General features: G+C 40.9%; 1 protein-coding gene across 1 annotated transcript in view; it reads right to left on the bottom strand.

Annotated features, from left to right (window-relative positions):
* Positions 1–477: 477 nt before the first annotated feature.
* Positions 478–24,776, bottom strand: part of homer2 (homer scaffold protein 2) — a 33,961-nt gene continuing 9,662 nt past the window's right edge. Inside the window, exons 2-9 of the mRNA XM_083912198.1 lie at positions 21,497–21,653; positions 13,237–13,368; positions 12,942–13,034; positions 11,959–12,101; positions 10,369–10,525; positions 9,736–9,846; positions 6,660–6,740; positions 478–4,456 (exon numbers count right to left, since the gene is read on the bottom strand). Of these exons, the coding sequence (XP_083768324.1) occupies positions 4,268–4,456; positions 6,660–6,740; positions 9,736–9,846; positions 10,369–10,525; positions 11,959–12,101; positions 12,942–13,034; positions 13,237–13,368; positions 21,497–21,653 (1,063 nt within the window). The 3' untranslated portion in view covers positions 478–4,267. The remainder of the gene's footprint in view (positions 4,457–6,659; positions 6,741–9,735; positions 9,847–10,368; positions 10,526–11,958; positions 12,102–12,941; positions 13,035–13,236; positions 13,369–21,496; positions 21,654–24,776) is intronic.

The raw sequence follows: 24,776 nt of genomic DNA, 5'->3' as shown, positions 1-24,776 counted from the left end.
TTTCTTTTCTTGTGGATTGCACACGGTGTTCGCTGATCCCTGCAGGTTTAGCTGTACCCTTGTCACGGCTGCACTTTAAATGAGTCACATCTACAGAGGTGCTTAACCTCCGGTGAGTGTGCTTCGGCAGATTTGTCGCCCACTCGATGAGTCAAATATTGTACCATCCATCCAAGCCGGCCGTCGCTCTCACATCTGTCTCTCTCCTGCAGTGACAGCTCAGACATCCCCAGCTGGTTGCTATTGGGTTTATTCAGCTCTGTGTACTTTGGAGAGCAGCTGCTGGCAGAGGTAGTTACAGCTTCTCTTGAGCATCATCTTGTTTGCAGGGCCGCTGTAACTCGCGTGCGTCTGCGTGCGTGTGTAAATTATCAGTACTATCCAGGTGATTCAGGTGGAAGACGGGTCACGCACCTTGGGGAAGACATACACGGCGGGTATTTAGAGGAAATCTGCCAATCCGAGTGTCAACATGAAATCCTGCATGCCTGTTACTATGGCAACAGAAAGTCTCGGTGGTAGTGGCCTGCAGTTCTCTCTCTCTCTCTCTCTGACACATGTACAGAGCAGCATAGTCTCTTAATGATGTTTCACCAACTCGCCCACTCATCACCAGTCGCACAATGAGCGCTAAAGACACAGACAGGGCGCCATGAAGAGCAGAGACGCTGCTTTTGCTGCATCACTGTATCGATTTGAGTGTGATGCATTATTGATAAAAGGTAACAAGTAAGGGTTATTTATTTAGATATTGATTGTTTTACTTTTTCATTAAACCAATTCATAGTTTATTGTATAGTCATCAAAGTGTTAAGATCCAGAGAACACAGTTTTCATTTTCAAAGACACACATCTTAAGGCAAGGAAATGCCCAAACACACGGCCACACTAGCAGCTCTGAGGATGTACTTTATTCTAAATGCTAAAAACAACAGGCTAACATGCCCACAGTGACAATACAAAACGTTAACCATCTTTTAACTCCAATTGGCACTAAAAGCATAGTACAGCTGATGATTATGGGAATGTTATTTGGTCGTATTTGTTTTTCCAAAAGGACTTGAAAAGGTTTGAAAAGTTTGAGCGGCTCCAGTGGAACAGTTATGCTCAAGTCATTAGGATTCTTCCTCTGCGGAACATGAACTTCCACAGAATCAATCCCCTGGTTATTGAGATATTGAAGTCTGGACCAAAGTGGACGGCCAACCGAAATTGCCAATCATCATCATACTTGTTTTTTCAAAACTGTTACATAATCCCCAAAAGATACTGACACTGATTTTGTCAATAAGATGTCATGAAATCACAATTACCAGGAGCCCAAAGTGACGTCTTCACATTATTTTTGTTTGACTACCACTTCCTGTTTTTTTTTATTGTGTCCTTTCACTCGTCCAGTGACATTGTTTGTGGGTTGACACGACATCTAAGTGATTCAGCTGCAGCGTAAAGTTCACAGTATGAAACTTCCCAGACAAAAGAAGCTGGAACCAGAATTTATTTATTTTTCTTAAAATGAATCGGCGACAATCTCAATAATCGATCAGTTGTTTAAGTCAGGGATTTTCAAAGTCCTCAGATAAAGCTCGGAAAAAGCCACCCCTCCCTCCAGTTCAGTTTCCTGCAATTCCTGGCTGCCTTTGGGATCATGGCTTTGTCATTTGATCCCGTAGACACTCAACAATTGAGCCAAGATCGGCAAATTAGTGTTTGACATGAGACGTCCGTGTTCAGGTGGATCCCCGCAGGAGTCCGGCCTCACAGCTCTAGTTTAAGTCATGAAACGAAAAGGCCAAACATTCTGTGACTTCAGCTTTTCAGTTGTGAAAATCTGCTTTTCCTCTATTTTCTATAACTGTAAACTAAATATCTTTGGACAATTAGTCGGACAGAAGAAGCCATTTCAGAACATTGTGCTCAGGGGCATTTTTATATTTTAAAATGTTGTTTTAAAAAACAAGATTAATTGAGAGCAAATAACAATAGCTGCAGTTCTACAGGTTATTTGTTCCATCTGCTGATTTAATTGGTCAATTAACTTGTGCTTTCTGCCATAAATGGTTCCTTATTCTGCATATTGATTAATCCAGCAGCTGATCTCTGAAGGTGAAAAAGACAATTAAAGACTCAACATCCAAGCGTCTGATTGGCTGAGAAAGATGACAGACTTGTGTAATTAGAAAATTAATTGTTGGAGGTTGGCACTGGACCCATCATTGTCAATCATTCACATGGTTATTCCCCAAAAAAGGAGCGAATGGGATTAAGTTGCCACGGCAACATGTCCCCTGATCCACCCCTGCAGTTATTTCCTCAGCGCTGCGCTGATGTTGGGGAGTTAAAGGGTTTTCCCGTTTGCTTGATTCATGATCTCAGAGAAATTGATACGTGTTACTGACTGTGATTGAAACACACTTCTTTTGCTTTGGTTTTGTGTGTCTCCGTTAGGATGACAGCTATATTTAGTGCCATGTAAATCAACATCAGAGAAAAAGACGTGCGGTGGCGGAGCTTCTGTACTCGAGCCTCGACGGGTTGCAGCTCTCTTTCCACCTCCGTCTCTGAGCTTCTCATTCTGGAGAAAATGCCTCAAGACTTTCATAACGTCAGCGTATTTGTAAGCTTTAACAGTAGCGTAGCTTCCTACACAGAACCCACTACTTAAAAGAAGACACTGAACTCAGAGTTTTAATTAAACTAAATTTTAACAATTGTCCGTTCTATTGTACAATACTGAACAGGAGTCACAAAGTGCACAAGAGGCATTGGTTCAAAAGGAAGGATCATACTTTGTGTTCCAGGTTCAGGTGACTTATATGAACAGTTAGACAGAGAGAAGCAAAATGTCCCTTCACAGATCAAAACAGTGATGAAAAAAATAGACTTATAACATCATTGTATTACCCAGTTAATATGCCACAACAACATATGCCTTTGATTTAAAATGTACCATGTTTCAAGATGCACAAGTCCTCCATTATAAAACCTCTGAATCCTGACAGTTTGGTATATTTTATACATTATCATACATCTGCGGAGACATCAGGTTAAGGTTGATTTACTTGGTATGTTCTAGAAACACTAGCTGTAGAGAGGCACCAAAATAAATAAATAAGTAAAACAAAAACCAAGAATCTGACAGGGTTTGTAGTGAAAAGGCCCGTGTCATCACGTTATTCACCCATCGAGCAGCACCGAGTCCCACCACCCAAAAACAACCACCACCATAACAAAAACTATTGAGTAGGAAGCACATCAACAGCCTTGGAGACGTCTTTGTTCTACATATGAATAACAACACTATTGCGCACACACAGTCCTCTGAACACTACACTCATGGGAAAACGGGGTCCTATCATTATTTGTGGATGTTTCTAAAGGAAAGCACCTGAGTCAGGGGAGCATTCCTTTGTTTTGTAAATATAAGAGAGTTGATGACTTCCTGCTGCAGTCCCAGTTTTTGTGCGAACACCTGTTTTTTCCTTTGAGTTTATCACCACATTAACATCCATTAACATCTGCCTGTGATTTCTTCTCATTTTATTAGTGAGGGTGTTTGTTTTTATCAGGTTTTCTCACAAAAATCATAGTTCTTATTATGGTGGAGGTCATCACTTGGCCAGTTCTCCTTGCCAGGTAGATTTAGACTCACCTGGAGGCACTTTGTGTCACGGCCGTTTGTCATTTATGTGCATATAATCTAACGAGTACAAACTGTCTTTAAACACACCTGAGATAGACGAGAGGCAACAGCAAGGACAGTCCGTAGAAAGATTTCATCTCTAATTCTCTGAGGGGGCCACAAGGATTAACACCAATTATTACTTGAGTGATGCTGAACAGCATCGTCTTTGTGTGTTCTTCATTTTAGCCCTTTTATGTCCCCTCTCCTACTCTAAGCTCAGACTGCCTGTGAACAAGTTGCTGCAGCCTTCAGAAAAATAGACAGATGGACAGAATCTAAGAACCCACCACCAGCTTTTTAAAGCCATTTCCCCCAACAGAAAGTAAGCTCAAAGTGTGACTCTTTGATTTAGTTTCAGAATGGAGCCATTTGGTGGAGCGTGCTGGCCTTCCTCCTGCCAGTCTCTCTCTCCCTTTTCAAAAACATCTCTTTCTCACATGGTAGTGTTTATTAGAAGCCAAAGCTGATAGTGTCTGAGTGGACATCACCTTGGGGGAGTGCCACATAGTTTCTGCCCTGAAGACATACTGTAGTGAACCTTCGTACCTGACCTCTGACCCTTTCAGCTCAGTGCCACTTTACTCAGTTATCAACACCTAGCTTGGAGAGGCCCTGTCTGAGCTCATGCAGCTCGTCTATCTTTCCATCCAGTGAATCCATGAACTTCTTCAGCTCGCCCTTCATGTTGCCCTGCTTATGTTGACTGTCGTTTATGTCCAGCTGAAGACTCTCTATCCTCGCCTCCAGGTCCTGGTTCTTCGTCTCGGCAGTCTGTGGATGAATATCAGGACAATAGCCACATTAAAGCAGATGGTGTATACAGGGAAATCATACAAGTCATTTCTTAAGAGGAATTTCCAAGCATTTGATGTCGCTGTGCAAGTTTGTTCTTTTGTCCTCATCTTAGCAGAAACACCAAACCGAAGACAGAGCTTCTTACAGTTACTGTCAACAAAGAGTCCAAAGCAGTTTGACTGTTCAACCTTTTAGCATTTCTCACTTTGTGCTGAGTTCTGGGGAACATAAATGCTGTAAACAGGGCGCGACAATATCTTCTATCCGGATATAGGTTATTTCATATCTCGATAGCGATTTATATTACAATATAGCATGTTTTTTAGTCATTTGATAAATTGTCTGTATGAAATAACCACATGGTAAAACCTATTTTTGCATACTCCTGTGCAAATTAAATACTTGACTAATAAAAAGTATTTTCTCAAGTTCTTAAGAACTTTGGTGAAAAATGAACATAACGTGGATCAGAATGTAAAGTGTCGTCCAAATGACGTAGATATTGCCTTAACACAGTTCATTCGCCACTTTTTCAATATCAGGGTAGAAACTATATGGGAAAATGTATAGGATAGACATTTTTATATTGTTTTGATGATACAGTACATATATATGTTCTGTCCATGAAGAAGGACTTCATCTCATCACAATATGTGCTCATGTATGTGAAATCGGGGGTAATGTATTCTTGTTGATGTTAATTGCATTAAACTGTGTGGCAATGTTGCATATTTCAAATTATATTTACTCAAGTATTTCAAAAAACATTTTCTGTTTGTCTTTGTTGATTTAAAAACACAAAAATACTTTTTCACGATACTGATTCCATTAAAAGATGATACATTATATTGAATATATCAAAATTATCCTCCAGCCCTACTGCAAGTACAAAATCCCCGTGTCCATCATCAGGACTAAAAACTGAGCGCTGCATGAAGCAAAGGTACATTTTTATGGGAGGGTAAAGCAAGTCTGTCAGACTAGCAGGCGACACGATTGACACATTAATGCCGGAGATACCATTGAAAGGAGGGGTTTAAAATAGGAGTGCTAAATGGGTGTTGCGGCTGCATGGCTGTGTCGTCCAGCTGACTCCTGAAACCTGATCTCCACGTGGGGTGTCGTCTTTAAATAGAGAGGAGCCATGACCACCAGCACAGAGGTAAAGTAAATGGATTCATCTTTAAAAAGAACCTAGCCACATTTTCAACAGTTTTGCTTCACCCACTGACTTTTATCTGAATGAGACAGAGTTTTCACTTTGGGCCTCCTGGTTAAACGGAGGTATTTGAGTAATCCCATTGTCTGTGCTTCTCCTCAGTTAATGGAGCTGGTTAGATAAACTCCTGCTTCAGCCAGTTCTGTTGTCATTTATCCAGCTGGCTGTTGCAGAAACAAACCAGACGCTCTCGCTTTGTGCGGCACAAGAACTTCAGGCATGCTTCTGTTGGTTTTGTTCTCCTCTCTGCCCCGGCTTGAAAGGCAGCACATGCATGACAGCTTGGATGATACAATCCTGCTCTGAGTCAGTCAGAAAAGGGCGAGATGAACGTCACTATCAATGCAGCTCATGTCAGACCTGGCACTAACGGGGCGTGCAGTCATTCGCTAAGCCTGGCACTTCTGGTTCTACAGAGAGTCTGAAATTACTCAATGAGGAATCAGACTTGATGAACAGGTCCTTTGTTACGTGGAAGAGGCGAGGTGATGGTATTGTTTTTGGCAACAGCAGATTCTCACACCCAACAACCCACAGACCCACAGAAATGTTATCAGACTTGATCGGTTCAGCTCCCAAAGTTGTTTTGTAATCGGCAAAACAGATCAAATCTGCACCGCTAGGAAACTAATAAGCCGTAACAGAGATGTAGTATCTCTGTTTCACAGACCAAGAAGAGGAACATTTTTAAAAGAGGCAGTAATCCACTCAGTGTTTTACTTGGGATGGACCTGTATTAATAGTAACCGCAATGTGCGTTAGTGAGACACGTGATGGGAACGTTGTGTCATCAGCCTTCAGGCAGAACTCTCATTCTTTACCTCCGACTGAAAGCGCTGCTTACGCCTCAGCCTGTGTCACTCACGTGTGCTGGAACCTCGAGCATTTATACTCTGCTGTAAATCACAAATGAGAGGAGAAACGTGGGGTTTGTAGGACTCCTGGGTGCTTTGAAAGTACCTGCATTTTTGCGGTGATGCTCTCACACTCGGCCATGAGCTGAGGGATTATCTCTGCCTGCGTCCTCAGGTTCTCCAGCTCCTGGGGAAAAAAAACACAGACAACAGTTAATCAACACATATCAGGTTGATGCTTTCTATAACATTTTCTTAAGAACATTAAATATCATTTACCAAAAGCTACATTTTCAGATGCGAAAGAAATAGTTTACTGCCCAGAATGCTGTTATCAGTATTGACGATGAGGCGAGTCTACACACCGATTAAAAGTAATCTACTTCAAAGTAGTTTATTTATCTTTTTCCATTATGACTGTAACATGTGGTAGATAATACAAGAAAGCTCTATGGCATTCATTCTAGTATATATATAACCTGAGCAAGGCCATACAACAATAATAGCAATCGTATCACATCCACACAAGGTTAGAAGTTATGGCTGTGAGGAAGGAAAAATTGGTATTGGAACATTTATAGTAAATACACTTTTTTGGGTCGAGTTAGAAGAGAATATTGACACCACTCATATCTGTCTGCTGTGTTTCCAGTCTTTATGCTAATGAAAACTAACTGTCTCCTGGCTTCAGCTTCACATTTACTGTGCAGACACGAGAGTGGGACCGATGTTCTCATCCAACTCTTGGCAAGACAGAGAATGAGCATATTTCCTAAAACGTCAAACCTTTTCTCCATGAAGCATCCCAACGAGACCTTTTGTATTAATTAAATACAATATTGACAAAACTGATCAGAGAGTACGGATAGAAGAGTACAAAGCATGCACTTGATGCCAGCATTTCGATATTCGGTGCTACAGACACATTTCAGGTGGTACCAAACAATTATGGCAGTAAAAACAAAGCAGGTGAGGAACAATGAAAAGCAAAGTAAAAGACAGAGCAACAGACTAGAAAGAATACTGACGCCTTAATTCTGTTTTTCTGCCTTTTGCTTACATGTTTGTTTTTCTCTCAATCTAACATCCATTACCCTTCAGAAAGTTTTCATTCCTCTGCAGCTTTTTAAGCCACATACACACATCCTTTCATTTCCCCCTTTGTTCCTTCTCTCCTTCCTTTCTCTCTTCCTTCCTTGCATCCAGTTTCATAGCGTTCATTGCATCGCTCCAAGCATTTCCAACACCAAGTCGTAATTGGCCGAGTCTTTGTAGTCGGCAGCTGCTGTTCACGTCTGGCCTGCGCTGGGGTCAACACCACAGTGTACGCTTAATAATTGATAGGCACGTTTTGTTTTTTATATCGGAGGAGCTGAACATGTGCATTTCTAGACGGGGGTGAATCACTCAGCAGATGAGCCTCTGTGGGCCGTCTGCTGTATCTTCTGCAGGCCCCTCGGTCACTTTTGTAGCGTCATGGCTGACACACAGGACCGCGGAAATGCTGAAGCCCCTGAAGGGAGTGATTCTGCATATAATCTTTCAAAATCAGCTCCAGCTCTTTGAACTTCTTCCTTCCTGTTGTTGTGTAAGATATATCACTCTCCAAAGAAAGGTTTACATGTTCTATTAATACTCAGGCTGCCTGCTAAACTACAATATCCTAGACACTGTTTACCTCAGGCGATTTAAAAGGGTCTTAACGCAGCAGAGCCATAAATGTTAGTGTTTTGCAGTACTATTGAATTTAAACTAAACAATTAGGTGCTTAATTTATTTTAAGACAATAAACAGAAAATTAATCAACAATATTTGAAGAGCGATTCATCGTTTAGGTAAATTTTTAAGCAAAAGAAATCAAACATTTGCTGCTGAACGTCAACAAGCAATATGAAGACATGAAGACGAGAACTTCAACTGTTACCGATAATCCATTGAGCTTTTAAGTCATTTTTTACGCAAATATGCACATTTGATGCTTCAAGCTGCTCAGAACTCAGTACTAACACACGTCAACATTTGATGACATCACATCGAGCTACGGAAAACTGTAATTTGCATTTTTCATTTTCTTCTGGTGTTTTATATACAAAACGATTCATCGGGAAAGTATTCTGCAGATGCACCAATAATGGGAATAATTGTTAGTTGAATCCCTAATGAAGATGTCACCCTGGGTTGGGCGAATTGTGACCCTTTTTTTCCCTATTTTTAACTCCCCCCATGTATATATATACACACTATATATATATATATATATATATATATATATATATACACACTATTTAAAAATAGTCAGTTGTGTCACTTTTAGGGGATCAAACTAGAAAAGTGAACAGTACATGCTTAAAAAATCAATGTGAACACAGAAAAATAATGAAATACTGTATTTTGTGGTTAACAGAAATATATACCGACCTTTATATAATTTTACTGTTACTGAATTAGTTTTGTTTATCTTTCCCTCTGCTTCACTCATGGCTGATAGTGTCTCCCTGTTGTGACGTTGATAGGGAGACACAGTCTATATGACAACGCGAGTAGATTTCTAATCCTTTGTGTTCAGACAGAAACAGCATTTAACCAGCAACAAGCAAAGGTCAAAAGACTGTGTGGCCATGCGGGGCTCATCCTCATTAGAAAAAACAGCACCATTAGGCCCCGCTGAGCTGACAGTCAGCTAGTTTGGATTATGGGTGACTGATGCAGTAGAAATAAGGCAATGCCGCTAATAGCGTTTGTGCCAAAATCCCCTGCTGCTACAACTACCGACAAAGTCAGTGGATGAATTTAAATTTCCCCAGTTGCACTGTTTTCACACAGGAGTTCGATTGCACCAAAACACTACATATATCAAGTAAATTGCTGGAAAAAAAAACACAAGCAGCACAGAAAGAAAAATAAAGGCAAAAACACGCTGGGCAGAAGAAAGGTCTGGGTTTAGCTGGGTATGCGAAAATAACAAAACCATACAAAACCCAAGCTCCCACAACAAAACCTATCATTTCCTACCAAGGTATAATCACCTCCTGAGGGAGAGGAGTGGTACGGAGTGAGAACAAGAAATGATGAGGAGGCCTGAGTGAAACACCACCTCCGTTAGAAAAAAACACATTGTTTTACAAACTTTACAGACAACCCTGCTCTGTTGTTTCGAGAGAAATGTACTGCAGACGTCCCACCTGCTCTTTGTCGTGCAGCTCAGTCTCCAGCTCCTGCACTCGTACAGACAGCTGTGCGTTTTTCTGCTTCTCCTGTTCGGCTTCGTTACACTGAGCTTCTAGTTCGGTGATCTGCAAGCAGAACGGGAAAAGGAAGAGACGTTGTTTATGGAAAATGTCAAGTTTTTATTATAAAAAGTAATCAGTGCCAACAAGTTTTTAGAACATATTCACACATACTCTTCATTTGTCATCTTGGAAACTGACACTAACAATCAGACAGAAAGAAACTTGCAGTATGTTACAAAATGACGAGCATCGTTGCAACACCAGCCCAGCTGCAGCAACAGCCCACATTGATTATGAAACCAAAATGATTCTATTTATAGTGGACTCTGGTGCAGGGAACACACAAACTAATAAAATCCAAACTACTTTGCCCGCTCAGATTGAAGAAAGTTGAGATTTATTCATTTAAATTTGGTGAGCGACTCATCCATCCACTATACAGATTTTAAGGTATATATTAACCTAAGGAGGACCGATAATCTGCTCATTTTGTGACGGTCTGTAGTGCAGCTTTTCTAACCCGTCACCTTTAACCAGCAGGATTGATCGGTTGCGTGCATTATTCAGCTTCTCCGACTGTATTACCTTTCCCCTGAGTGTGTCACACTCTTCCTTGCAGACACCGAGTTGTTTTTTCCAGCTTTCTACATTAGCGGAGGACTCCTGCAGTGCGTCCACCAGCCTGGCATTATTTTCTCTTAGACTCTCCAGCTCTGTTTCCCACTTCTTGGTGTTGGTGTTGCTGTCAGAGAGGAGAGAAAGAGAGCGATCCAGGAGGGGAGATATTAATGGAGGAAAAATGTAGACAGTGCGTGGTGAAATGCCCGGGGCTTGTGCCCACTGACACGACACATAATGCTTCAAAAACCCTTCCAGTCTCCTTCCAACTACTTAATTAGCCGTGATGTACGTCAATATTTACGTCGTAAGAAAAAGAAATAAGTGGGAAAAGTATCAACGGTCTAATGAGCTGCAGCCCTGATATATTTTCATTTGTATGCTTATGTTTAAGTCTGTTTCCATGTAAGCACTGTCAAATCATGGAAAATTCCTTGTAATGCAAATTACTTGGCAATAAACCTGATTCTGATTCTGATGAACCAACATACAGTTTGTTATCTTTGCAAACCGCGAATGTGTGGTTCTGTCTTATCAATGAGGTGGGAGAGGTTGTGATGTTTATTTAGTATGCATCGCTGTTCCCTTCCTTATGCATGACTGGTTTAAAGTGTGCTGCTCTCCATCAAACGCGGACAGACCTGCACCGCAGCATTCTGCAGTCCTCGGCTGTTTCGCTGCTGTGACACTTCCACAAGAAAAAAAATCTCAAAGCCTTGTGAAGGCATGAAACAGGACCAAACACAGACAGGCAGCAATGGTGGACCAAACTTTTACAACCACAAGCTGGAGAAGTTAAGCGATACATGTAAGCTTGATGCACTTGGTTGAAACTAATGTTAAACACACAAAGATAAAGATTTTTTTTTTTACAGATCCCTAATTTCCTAATTATTTCCTATGATGGTACCTGTGAAAACTTGAGCTTAGAGGGAAAAGCTTTACATTTTATTTATATTATGTGAGGTGAAGAGACAATATGTAGTTAGCAGGCATCATTTATGTAATTATTTAAGGTACACTTCAACCAATAAAGTAAGAAAGGCCACATATATACTGTAGGTCCAGAATTATTAAAATATAAAATTATGTAGTAGTACTTGAAACTAAATAACATTACACAAACCACTCATGCAGATGGTTATTTAATTCTTATTTTCTCGTGTGCCAGCGTTGTTAATTGGTCTTATTTTTCTACCTCAGGGCCTTTTATCCCATCTGGATCAATCATCAAACGATTTTTTGTTGTTGTTACTCAATACTAATTCTGGCTCAATTCACACAATGTATTTGTACTTGACTTGACGCCCTTCAGTCATTTTAATCCCATCTGGAACGGCATCTGATGCAATTACCGATTAATACACTCAGCATCTGGATTATAAAGGCCATATAACTAAATGGTGGAGTATAGTAGCGTCAATGGTACAATGTTTAGATCAGGTGATTTCTGAGCCCTTAGGGGACATGATATCATCCCCACAGCAATAAAACGACGAGGGAGAACATTTGAGCATGGTTTGGCGCAGGGACAATTACGATGACGGGGAAACTTACCTCTGTTCTACTGCACTCTTGAGTCGTTCGTTCTCGGTCTTCAGCACAGCAGCCTCCGGACCGACATGAAAGATTTTCTCATCATCTGTCCCGTTAATGCTGGACGCCTGGTTGGCTGAGGGTGTCTCACGTCCAGACTCCTCCTAGGAAATAGAGCAAGGCGTGTTATGGTTCTGGGTAGGTTTGGCTTAAGTCCACCTGCAGCTTTCTAAAGGTTTGATGGGTTAAAAATCCATCAATGGGTCTCATAAATCTTGCTCTGACTGTGGAAAAAAGAGGCTTCTTTCAATAAAACACTGTAAAAACCCTCGACATGTCAGCTATGACAGCAGAGGTGTGGAGAGAAACTGATGCCAGTATTTATCATGTCATATGGCCGAGCAGCTTTGTGTTCCTCAGAGATGAGTCTTAGTCCTACCATCTGGAGTCAGTGCAGGCAGAGAGCAGGCCAGACTGCTGGATCTACCTCAAATCAATGTTGTTTACTTACTGACAGAATTATCAATCAATTTTATTTGTCGCATGAAATCGTACAAGATTAAATTCCAGTTAAACGCAATCCCACCAGCTCCTTCTACTTGTGCATGATTTAGGAGAATGTGGCCACACAGAAAAAGAGAAAGGACGCCTCAGCTCAGTAATCAATTTAAAATCCTTTGTGTTGAACTGAGAATTGAAGCTTTTATTGTGTTATTACTCTCACTGGCTTAATTGTACTATTAAATGCTGTGGTGCCTGCCTTGTAGTCAGCAGCTTAGGATGACCTTTGACCTTTCTTGTATCACACTTACATGAATGATTGGTGTTAATACTGGATTATGTCAGAAGCTTCTAAAACACAGAATCTGTACACGTCGGTGTTGAGCTAAAGTTGCATCTTTTAATTGCTTATTTTCTCTGCAGGGTTGCTAGTTTTCTAGTGACTGCAGAGGAGGCAGCAGGACAGAATCAGAAATTTCAGACAGCAGAGAGAAATAATTTACCTGGGAGTCATTACTCAGTGTCTCCCCCTTGTCTTGAGACTTGTCCCTTGCTAGCTTGGCTGCTTCTTTTACCTCCTGGAACTTCTCAGAAAACTGAAAATATGAGAGAGATGTGATGATTAGTGCCAATACAAGCTGAAATGTCAAATGCAGTGTGACTCATCTTCAAATGTTTTGGAGATGATTAGTTAGTGATAGTGAGGATTTAAGAATCAGATATACCATTAGGTCATTTTTGAGTCGAGATCAGTTGTCTCTAGATTTCATGTCATACTGCAGAAATGTTTCCTCTCACCTTGGCCAGTTGCTGCTCCGAAGAGAAGCCCAGTCCAAACACAGTGTTGGCCCTGCTGTCTGCCCACTGGCCAAACTTCTGTGATGTCTTAGTAAACGTCATGTTGGGTGTGATGGTACTGTTGATGATCACCTTCACGGAAAGAATATATTAAGGATTAAAGGACTTATGTGTCAGCATTACTTAGAAAAACTTGTTCATGCATTTATCTTCAGCAGGCTCGACTACTGCAACAGTGTCTTTACAGGTCTCCCTAAAAAGTTGATCAGACAGCTGCAGTTAATCCAGAACGCTGCTGCTCGAGTCCTCACTAAGACCAAAAAAGTAGATCATATCGCTCCAGTCCTCAGATCTTTAAACTGGCTTCCTGTCTGTCAACCAACAGAAGTATACTGAAATCAGTTCTTTGACAAAGCACTGAATGGTTTAGGATCAAAATACATTTCAGCTCTTCTGCTCAGCTACGAACCATCCAGACCTCTCAGATCCTCTGGGACTGTTCTGCTCTGTGTCCCCAGAGTCAGGACTAAACATGGAGAGGCAACGTTCAGTTTTTATGCTCCACATATCAGGAACAAAAACTGCAGGTCTGCTGCAACTCTTAGTGCTTTTAAATCAAGACTGAAGACTTTTCTGTTTGCCGCTGCTTTTCAGTAAACTGCACTGTAACTTCTGTAACTGTAACAATCTTTTATATGATTTAAATGTATATGTTTTATGAGTTATTTCTCCCAATGCTTTTAATGTTATATGTGAAGCACTTTGAATTGCCTTGTTGTTGAATTGTGCTGTGCCTGTTAGGACAAAACAACTCATAATTAATTTACTAGCCCTGTTGGAGATCATAATAGTAATCAGTATGATGTAATAACTTCCAGCATGATTCTCAGGTGCATCTGACTCCCTCAGAAACATGCCTATTTCTGGGTGATTGAAAATCGTGTGTCTCGTTCAGCCAAGACATATTAAAGGACATCCAGCAGCTCGTTCACATGATGAATAGTGCGTTTGGTTAAGCAAAGGAGAGTAGCAGAGTGGATCTGTAATCCCCGGCCTGCCCATGTTTTTCACTATCTTCACACTGACGAGTTTGATTGCCGTTGGCATATTTTTTTTTTTCTTAGGATGATCCACTTAAAAAAACAAAACAGCCTGAGTCATAAGCATGTTTGAGAGCCTCTCTGCAATACAAAGCAATCTTTAGAAGTAGTTTAAGAGTAACAATCTTCTCTTAACACATTTCATACAGTAAAATCAAAGAAAAGAAACATAACACATGATGGTGGATGGCAAATGGTGAGTCAGTTTCTCACAATGTCCTGTGACTCAAATAATCCATTTTCAGTGCTTATTTATTTTAAGATATGTTACGAGTTTACTATACGATAATACTGTATATCCCAGCCAAAGGAAACAACTTCATTTACAAGGAAACTATTTACGCATGATGTGGGAGTGTCTGTCCGATCAGGAATCAGGAAGTTTTTGTCTGAATCGACAGGTACACTAAGTCCATAGCACACGAACAGTCTTTGCTATTTAATGATGACTCAGAGTCCAATGAAAGACAAATTGTTAAAGGAGGTTTTACAGCTGCCAAAGACGGCTGCTGCCTCACAATCTCAGCACCAGAAAATGGCTGACATATTTTCATGACATTGTATTACTTGAGTCGTCAACTGGGGCAAGTAATAAATTAAAAATTGTCCATATTGGAGATGTGATCACACACACAATCACAAATAGAGTCTAAGCTTTGTGGGTCATAAAGAGAGAAACACCACACATTACACCCCACTCAATTTATTATGGTCAAGCCGTCCGTGGGAGATGTGGGTGGGAGCAGTAACATTGTATATCGATGTAGCTATATACTGAATCCGTAAGCAAAACATTTGATTTTTTTTACCGGACATTTTGTTCCGTAATTGAAAATAACGATTTGCTCACAACAAACTTAATACCAGTGAATAAACAAACAAACTGATGATGCAGTGGTAAAAGCTGGCCCACTAACCTCTACGTGCTCAAATTACAGTTTCATATTTGCTACAGCAGAAGTTCACCTGTTGTAGCTACGCAGTAAATCAGCTGCTAGAAAACGTCTGCTGCGGTCTAAAATTGTAACTAGTGCGCAAGGCAGTGACAGAAGAAACCAATACGTGCTCGAAACCCAATTTCAGCCTGGCCAGACTGCACTGATTTGTGTGTTTACTGCCTCACTGTAGAACAGGTAGATGTGCATGTAAACACAAGCAGCTTTAATTTACCACCGCAGATGTACACACAACCACTCTCTCTACCAAGATATAAGAGAACTTAAAAGCAACACATGCAAATTACCCCAACAATTAAGAGACAATGGAAGACGGTTTAATCACAGTGCAGCCCTTGTTTCATAGCAACATGGCTCTGATCACAGGATTCAAGAATTCAAATTGCTGACAGACTCGTGTCCTTTTCTACGCCCCCACAGTCTCCCTCTCCTCCTTTTTCAGTGGCTGAGGTGTTAAAGCATTTTATACTGCATCATTACTGGACACAGAGACTGAAAAAGCAGAGACTAAGCTCACAGAATGAGGACATTAGCACACAATCGATGCCTTCATTTCTGACCCATTCAGAACAATGCTAATGACTCCTGAAGAGAGAGATCACCGCACATGCACAGAAAAAGATCTTTTATCTGCATTCCTACATCCGGGATTTATGAGCAGAGTGGCAAATTACCAAGGTGCCCAGCCGGTAATCTGATTTTAAAGTCGTCACTGTGGCAGGGGCTTTAGCTAAACAAAGGTTACCTAATTTCCCCTGAAGAGGCACCTGAGCAAAGCCTGAACTCTAACACCTCTCATGTCGAGCGACTGAGTGAATATTTAACAGAGCTCACCGCGTTGGCCCAAAGAGAAGTGTTGAGATAAGATGAAACTTTAATGATTATTGTGAAGAAAGTGGGCCGATGCTGCAGACTGAAGAAACAACAAAAGCAGGAGAATGAGGTTACCGAACAGTAAATATGCACAGCCAACCAACCCTTTAACATAACCCGTCAAGAAGAAATGTATGAATCGAAATACATTGTTTCCTTTTGAAAAACTAACGCATATTAGACTCAAATTTATCAGATTTATCAGGTCAGACTTCTTCTCAGTTTCATCTCCATTGTATAATAGAAATACTATCAAGAACCTCTCTATATACCATGTTCTGAACTTAGGTTAAGTCGCTTGCCAATTTGAAGAAGTAACATGACATGCTTGAGCTGTTAGATGTATGACAGATATTTTAACAAATATAAAATGGATACAGATAAAAGTTTGGCCTGGTATTTTTTTAATAACCTACAGATGGAACAAAATAAAGCTACAATTAGTCACTGAACCCGCCTCTACCACGCTACGGATCCCATGTCCCACTGACTGCCTGAAGCTCACAACTAGGGCTGGACCATAATCCAATGTTATCGACGATTGACATAAAAAAGTTAATGAAGTTGATGTTTTAAATATAAAGAGTTTCTGATTCAAGTCAATGAATCGAGTACTTGATCAACAGAAATCCAGAACATTTTTTTAAGCAAAAATACCAAACATCCCCTAGTTCCAGTTTCTTAATGTGGATTATTTGTCTTTTGGGATCAGGAGTTTTTGAAAGAGACATATATTGTGACAATGAATTCAACCATACAGTGCAGCCTTATGCCTAACAAATCTTTGAACAGGTTATTGATCCTGTTTTATGGTTGAACATCTGCAGAAACATAAATAAAAACATGGGTATTGACAGAAAAAGGCATTTATAAATGATCTGCGAATTAACATACAGGACTACCTGGTTGCCCCTATCTTTGTGGGCTCTGTGGCTGTATGCTGGCATGTGTGAGTGTACGACTGAGTGAGCAAGCGAATGAGAGTGGGAGGGTGAACAGAGTGACGCTGGCAGCTGTGCCGGTGGTGAGCCGGGCTGGGGATCAAGTGGCACAGGAGGCGCAGAGCGAAGCTGGGCTGGCCAATGGCCTGAGGGTCAGTTAGAAACTCAGAGATAGCCAGGAGGTTATGGGGGAAATCTTCCTCGGCTGATTATGAGTCTGCAGAGCGCACAGAATCTGCAGAGTCAGTAAGATAGGAGATGTAGAACATGGGAGAGGAAAGTGCTGCGATCACTTATCAAGCACCAAATGCCAGAAGATTTTGTCATGGCAGAAAAAAGAACACACTCTGCACAGAGCAGTCACTTTTTTAATATGTTAAAAACTTAAATGTCGGTTATCTGGAATGCCTAAACCCAAGATAACTTGAGACTCCATTCCCCATATTATAAAAGGTTTTGATAAAAAAAATATATAAAAATGAAACCTGATACTCTAAAACATGCGAGTTGAATATTGTGCTGATTTAAAAAATTTAAAAAAAGTAAGTAAGTGGGTCGGTATTACTGTGCATGCTCGTAACATTTGAAAACCTCACTATTTTACTCTCTTATTGGTCAACGATTGCAATTTAGTGAGTTCCAGCTGAATGTACGGCCCACAAGGATAAATATCCTTTTGAAAGATATCAAAATAGGGACAAGCAAGGATGGCCGTGATGACGATGAACAGGCATCGGCGTTTTAACTGAAACACAGCCAAAGACGAAAGACGAGATGACGGTCGCCATGTCTTCTCATCAAGGCAGGTGGCAAAATGGAAAATTGTGATTGCTCATCAAGTAGAGGTGTGATGTAGCTGAAGTGAAATGTTAAATCTTTTTTTGTATGTCTGCCAATCAGTTTAATAACCTGATGCATTAGTCTCAGCACATGTTAAGGACTGCAAAAACAGTGTTCCCTGGTGGCAATGACGCAGGTCTGTTTTCCAAAGGGAGGAGGGAGGTTAACTAAGTTGGAGTCGGGGGTGCACCACCACATTAAAATCTTATAGTGAAGGCTGCTTTCTGCATTTCCACATAAACTATTAACCTTTTTAAAGTTTAAACTTTAAGATCTTCTGGTCTTCAAGCGTTCCATAATCATAACAGTGGATGCCTAATTTAAAAGTTAGAAATTAAGTGTTAACTTCTGTATTTTTTAAAGCCCTGATCTTATATAACCTAACATTTTGGAACATGCAATCTCCGGGCTGCACATAAGCCAACGTGCATGGGTAATTAATGAATACGAAGGTGTTGAAGAAGTTGTTCTGACCCCCAAACCCTAGATCCACAGAGACCGTCACGCTTATCTTTGCTGAACTATGATTTAACCCTGAGACTAGATGAGTGGGTAGTTTCCGTCACAACATATTTATTTAATAGGATTCTACTTTGAGTCTTCACAGGTGGCTGACGCACAGCTGGCTTTTCATTGGAAGAGGTTAATAACCACATTGGTTTGGGTTTGTTCTGACACAATAGAAAGTAATATACAATCTTGTTTACACTACTGAACTTCTGGTGTTTGTGCACTAAAAAAAAATATTGTTTTGGGACTTGTTACCCAGTGCAGTCTCTCGTTGGGGTGGCTGGGAATACAATAAAGAACACAGTCTAGCTTGATTTTAATTATTCATCCGAACTCCAATTTAAAAGTGTGGGGGGCAAATACCGGAGTCTGAAGGCGTACATGTCCCTTTTTATGCCCAGTGGAAATAATCTTTTTCCTAGTGGAAACAAAACTTTATGACACACAGGTTAAGAAACTATATGGTGTACTTGGGGTGCTGCCACAAAGTTGTCAAAAAACTTGGCTGTAGGTTGTGATATTGGTGTTTACGTTAAACTAGTTAAAAATCTACCAGTCACAAACACATTTAACAAGCTCACTTAGAGGATTTTGAATCATATTCTTGGCAGGCACATGTCTTTCAGCTCCATCCATATGCACATGAGCCAAAATGTTAATTTTGGACACTGGCTGTTAGAGAAGTAGTAAGACATGAAGAAAAAAATATGTAGTTGAAGATGGAGTAGGTTGTAATAGAAAACAGAACGAGGCAAAAAGCATCGAAAACATAATTTTTACGTTGGCTCGGAAAGTAACACTTGGAATATTTCATTAAGTACAGCAAAAAACCCCATTAGCGTGTTGTCATAGTGGTACATTGCTGCATGAGAAGTGCGACTCAGGATGAGCGACAGCCAAAACTGCTGATTTGCTCCTCTACTTGCTATATCATCAGCAGAGAGTTGCCCGGCTATCACGAAATGGATGAATATAAGCTGACGGTCCGTCATGGTTAATGTGTACGGCAGAACAGACTATTCTTCTTGACAGAACTGTCTCCATCACAGCCAGTGCACACAGTACAAACTATATTTAACATGCATTTCACATTTCCTCGCTTTCGGTTACTTTTTTCATACCGACATCATTTTGATTTACTTACATTAACGGAAATCAGGGATAAAATTAAATACACAACACGTAACAAATGTTCGTCATACTTCACATAGAGCAGTATGTGTCATATAATGTCTTCAGGCAGCAGTAATGTTACTCAAGGTTACATTAGAGTGGAGAGTCAAGAGGACAGGGAGGATAACAGGAGTGGGAGAGCGAAGAGTGAAATCCTGGCCTTGAGGATATAGAAGACATACAAAGCTATAGATGCATTCAATGAAAGAAATATCTTTCTAATAAAGAAAAAACATGAAAGGAGTATTGTCAGTCCTGTAGCTGCATAAGTGCTGCTGGATGACATAACAGATTAGAGTCTTGCCTCTGTGGTTTCTAGCTGTGGGAAGAGAGTTATTTTGAAGCTAACATACAGTATTTTGACTCAACAAAGCTATGCAGGAATAGAGAAATAATTAATTTTATGTATTTTAAAGATGAACATGCACATGATTATGTGTTCCTATTCTGAGATATCACGACAGAACTAAAATCTCATATGCCGTTTGCATTTATTTGTCACTGTCAAGAAGTAGGTCCTATTCAATAGCAGAAAATGCTTGGCATGCAAATACCTAACATTCCCATATATCTATGTTGAGTTCCTGTGGGGTCCACCATTCAGCTGTTGGGTTGGTAATCCTAAGACTGAGCTCAACCGGCCCTTCACCCAAACTGCACCGTAAAAAGACGAACTACGAGGACACAAACAGATCCGAACAGCTGTAAACCTGTTAGGTCTCTAAAGTGGCTCTGCAGGTAATCTGTGAGATTTAAAATTGTGCGAAAGGTGATTGCCTGACAGTGTCTGCAGAGGGATACCGCTGTCATAATTCTCCTCCAGTTTTCACACATAGGAGACTCTGATCGCCATGGAAACACGTTATCTACTCTTTCAGTTAGTGGAGGAAGCAGGTGTGAAAATTGTACATAGACACATGCGTATGATGTGTCCATGACCACATGCACAATTTAAAAAGTTCAAAATGAGTTCACAGTATGCGTCTTGTCCCTGACAGGGAAACCGGTTTGCAGCCGGGATTCATGTAAAAAAGTTTCTGGGGGGGGTCCTTCAGCATCCAGGTCATAAGTACAAGCAAACAGTAGCCGTGTCTCCATTTAATTATTGATTATTTATCCATTGAATTAGGTGCGTTTCCATCAACTGGCTTTGAACTACAGCGTAGTTTGGTCAGAAGTTGATGCTATAGGCCTTCATGGCTGTAATCCGTCTGTAAATAATCAACAACTGATCAAAATCCACTAATAATTAGTCATTTATCAAGAAATAAAGCTGAGCACACATTTTAGTTCTTCAACTGTGGACATGTGGATTTTCTCTGCTTCATGTCTATTTATAAACTGACTGTTTGGACACATCACAATTTTCTGGCAAACAATGATTAATCGCTGGGCCAGTTCAAATCCATGACAAAAGAAAACTGACAAAAGACGCTGTTAGGTTGTTTACACATCTGAGTTTAGGTGTGACACAGTACACAGTACATTGGTTTAAACAACTGTTGCATTATTTTATGCGGGGTTTTTGCCTTCATTTGCAATATGAATCCTTATAAGTGAGTTGTTTTCTAAGTCAGATGTTTGGAGGGAAATTGGACCACCGTATATAACTTTCCTCGCATCAACAGCGGGACACCACAGACATAAGAAATGGTCCTCAGTTGACTTGCATTACAGTTGTTGCTGATCACTGGAGGCTGCAGATGTAACATTAATACACTTCACAATTCCTTTTGTTCAGTTCTGGCTTTGAGTGCTTTTCCTCTGCCTCAGCAGTCTCTCCTGAGACTAGTTAAATGTTTCCCATTAACTCTTTCTCATATGGTTACACACACACACACACACACACACCCAGACACACACATACCTTGGTTCCATCCACGCTGATGATACGGTAGCTGTTGCGTGTGCTGTCGTAAAAATAAGAGACGGTGACGGCCTGTTTGCTGGCAGGGACCCAGTTCCTCTTGGTTGTTGGGTCAATTTGGAAGACATGGGCCCTGGTGGTGTAGATCGGCTGCTCCCTGGAAAGCAGAGCACAGAAGACAGGAACGATATAAGCGGAGGATCACTGCGGATAAGACAGGGACACTGTGCTGTGTCACTAGTGCCCTGAGAGACTCAGTGGGGACAGGCAGGTGATAATGTAACATACATGTAATACTAAATCTTTACAGCAACCCAAAGCCAGTAGCACCTCAACACCCCCTCCTCTCTCATAGGCGACAGTAACAAATACATAGGTGTTTGTGTAAGGCTGTGCACTTGTATGTTTGTGTGTGAGCACTCGCATCTATGGTGTAATTTCCCCTGTGCACCAAATACATTTGAGACAATTATTTACTTGTGGTAACTATCAAACGAGAGCAGACTCACTTTCGTCTTGAAAACAAAAATCTTTGTAAAGTCTCTGTAAGAATCAGTAAACAGTCAGTGCTGTGTGTGGGCCTTGAGATGTGGACAGTTAAATTCAGTGGTAAAATGTTTTTTTTATCTCAGCCATATCACACAAAGACTTATTCACATTGCTTCTCTGCTCTTTAGCCTCTAGCAGTCAATTTCTAAAAATCTTTTTTTGCACAGCAGATTGCACCACAGCTCTTTCATTTTAGAAATGTTTTTTGTTTTTCCTTTGGTTGATAATGATTGTTTTGTGTTTGCCACTCAGGGCAGAGGGCCTGTGGTAAATTCATAAGTTCAACTGAGATGAAATCATGAGAATTAGCTCTTCTTCCAACACCGACAGAGTTATGAGTGATGTGAGGATGAGTCTCCGTACTACTGCAGAGGAATGACTGCAGCGGAGTGTATAGTACGATTTTCTACCATCAAAAGTCACAAATAAAGCCTTCTAAACCAAACACTACACAACCGGACATGTTGCAGCAGGAGTTGGATACAAAATTACAGAGCAATGAACTACACAAGCAATCACTGCTTTTCCTTACGTTAGCGTGTAGCTACATGTAGCAAACGGCATCACGTTCTACCAGAGCTGTGCATAGCTGTACTTCATGGGCGTGCCCGTCGTGCTTTTCCTGGAGCAGGTGACCTTGTTTAAAAATCTGCAAACGCTCGATCTCAGAATGCGGAAAAGTAGAAAACACTGTCTGAATGGAGGCATTGACAGCAGTCTGTATCCTAAGCAGATCTGCTCATGGGTAAGGGTCAGACTGGTTACCCATTCACACGTTTACCTCATTCTTATTCTCATAATAGGGTCCACACGGTGGTGTAGTGGTTAGCACTGTCGCCTCACAGCAAGAAGGTTACAGGTTCGCATCCTGGGCCTTTCTGTGCGGAGTTTGCATGTTCTCCCCCTGTCTGCGTGGGTTTCCACTACTCCGGTTTCCTCCCACAATCCAAAGACATGCACATGTTAGGTTCATTGATGATTCTAAATTGCCCGTAGGTGTGAATGGTTGTCTGTCTCTGTCCGTCTCTATGGGCCCTGTGATAGACTGGCGTCCTGTCCAGGGTGTACCCCGCCTCACGCCCGATGTCAGCTGGGATCGGCTCCAGCACCCCCGCGACCCCGACCCCGGGATAAGCGGTTGAAGATGAATGAATGAATGAATAATAGGGTCCACTTTAATGCAAATGGTAAAAAATATTCAATTAAACGCCTGAATTTTAACCTTCAATAAAAACAATTGTGAATCAATTTTAAAAGAGCAAAATGCAGCTGTATCTGGAACCATTATGTTTACATGACTTCCACCCATCATTAGAATAAAAAGTAAATCGAAACGCTGCTGAACTTCTGCTACGTCTGGTCATTTCATCTGATCCAAGTCAGTGTCAAATATTTGTACTGAATCTAAGACCTTTATGCAACCTTTTTAAGTTGCACTTACAAACAATTTGAAAAGTTGCTCCTATTTTGCTCACAATTCTTCCAAATGTGCAATGGAATTAGCCGTCAAAGCCGAACTCAACAGTGATGGGGATTGAGTTCAAAATGCATCTTGAGGGGGAAGTAATCTGTCTCCCAGCAACGAGCAGCTAGCTGCCCGTGTGATTCAGAAGAGCATCAAAATGGGGATGAAGGAGCAGGATCAGACCGCCTGTTAAACTTGAATGAAAAAAAAAAATACAGTGAAAATGTATCTCCTGTTTATGGCATCCACAAACACTCAAGAGACGCTGTGATTATCCTCCATCTCTCACTCTCTCTGTCAGTCTCTCACTCTCTCTGTCAGTCTCACACACACACACACACACACACACACACACACACACACACACACACACACACACACACACACACACACACACACACACACACACACACACACACACACACACACACACACACACACACACACACACACACACACACACACACACACACACACACACACACACACACACACACACACACACACACACACACACACACACACACACACACACACACACACACACACACACACACACACACACAACATAACAGCCTGACTGGGATGTTAAGTGGAAAGCTGTTGTAAAAATATGTTCGGAAGATCGTCTTCTCTTTCTACGTTTTCCACTTAAGGCATTAAAACGAACAGCATACCATAGCATACTATACACTTACTTAAACTTGAATACTGTTTAACTAAAATAATAATACATTTTATGGCTTAAAAAGATGGGAAGCTACATGTTTAATCCAATCTTGAGAAAGGACACAAGCTTGCTATTTTTCTAGCTGTTGTATTAGTTTTGACCTTTTTAATTAGAGGTGCAAAATCTATGTTGGCTTTACCACAGTGTTTTAAGTATATGCTATGTCATACTCTTCCAGCTTTACCATCAAAGCCTTGTTTTCACATCCAAGAATATTTCTAGGAAGTTGTTCAAGTAAAGCTTGTGGTAAAAAAAAAAAAAAAAACATCTTCATGCAGCACACTCATTTTTCAGCTCCATACAAACTTGACACCAATGAAAGTGAAAAACCTTGCACTTTTTAAATGGTAGTGCTCTACAACGACTGGACCCAGAAGGTTTAAATGGTCCACTAGAAGTTCTCGTTATAAAAAGGCGAGTGCAGGCGGTTGTGATGCTGCTTTGTAAAGTTACAAGAGCTAGGAATAATTAGATGGAGTGGCAGGACGAGAGGTCACCTCAAGAACTCAATAATGGATGCAAATGAATATGGGGGA

Source organism: Echiichthys vipera (assembly GCF_963691815.1).
Source record: "Echiichthys vipera genome assembly, chromosome: 1".
Lineage (NCBI taxonomy): Eukaryota > Metazoa > Chordata > Actinopteri > Perciformes > Trachinidae > Echiichthys > Echiichthys vipera.
This window is presented reverse-complemented; position numbering and strand designations above follow the sequence as displayed.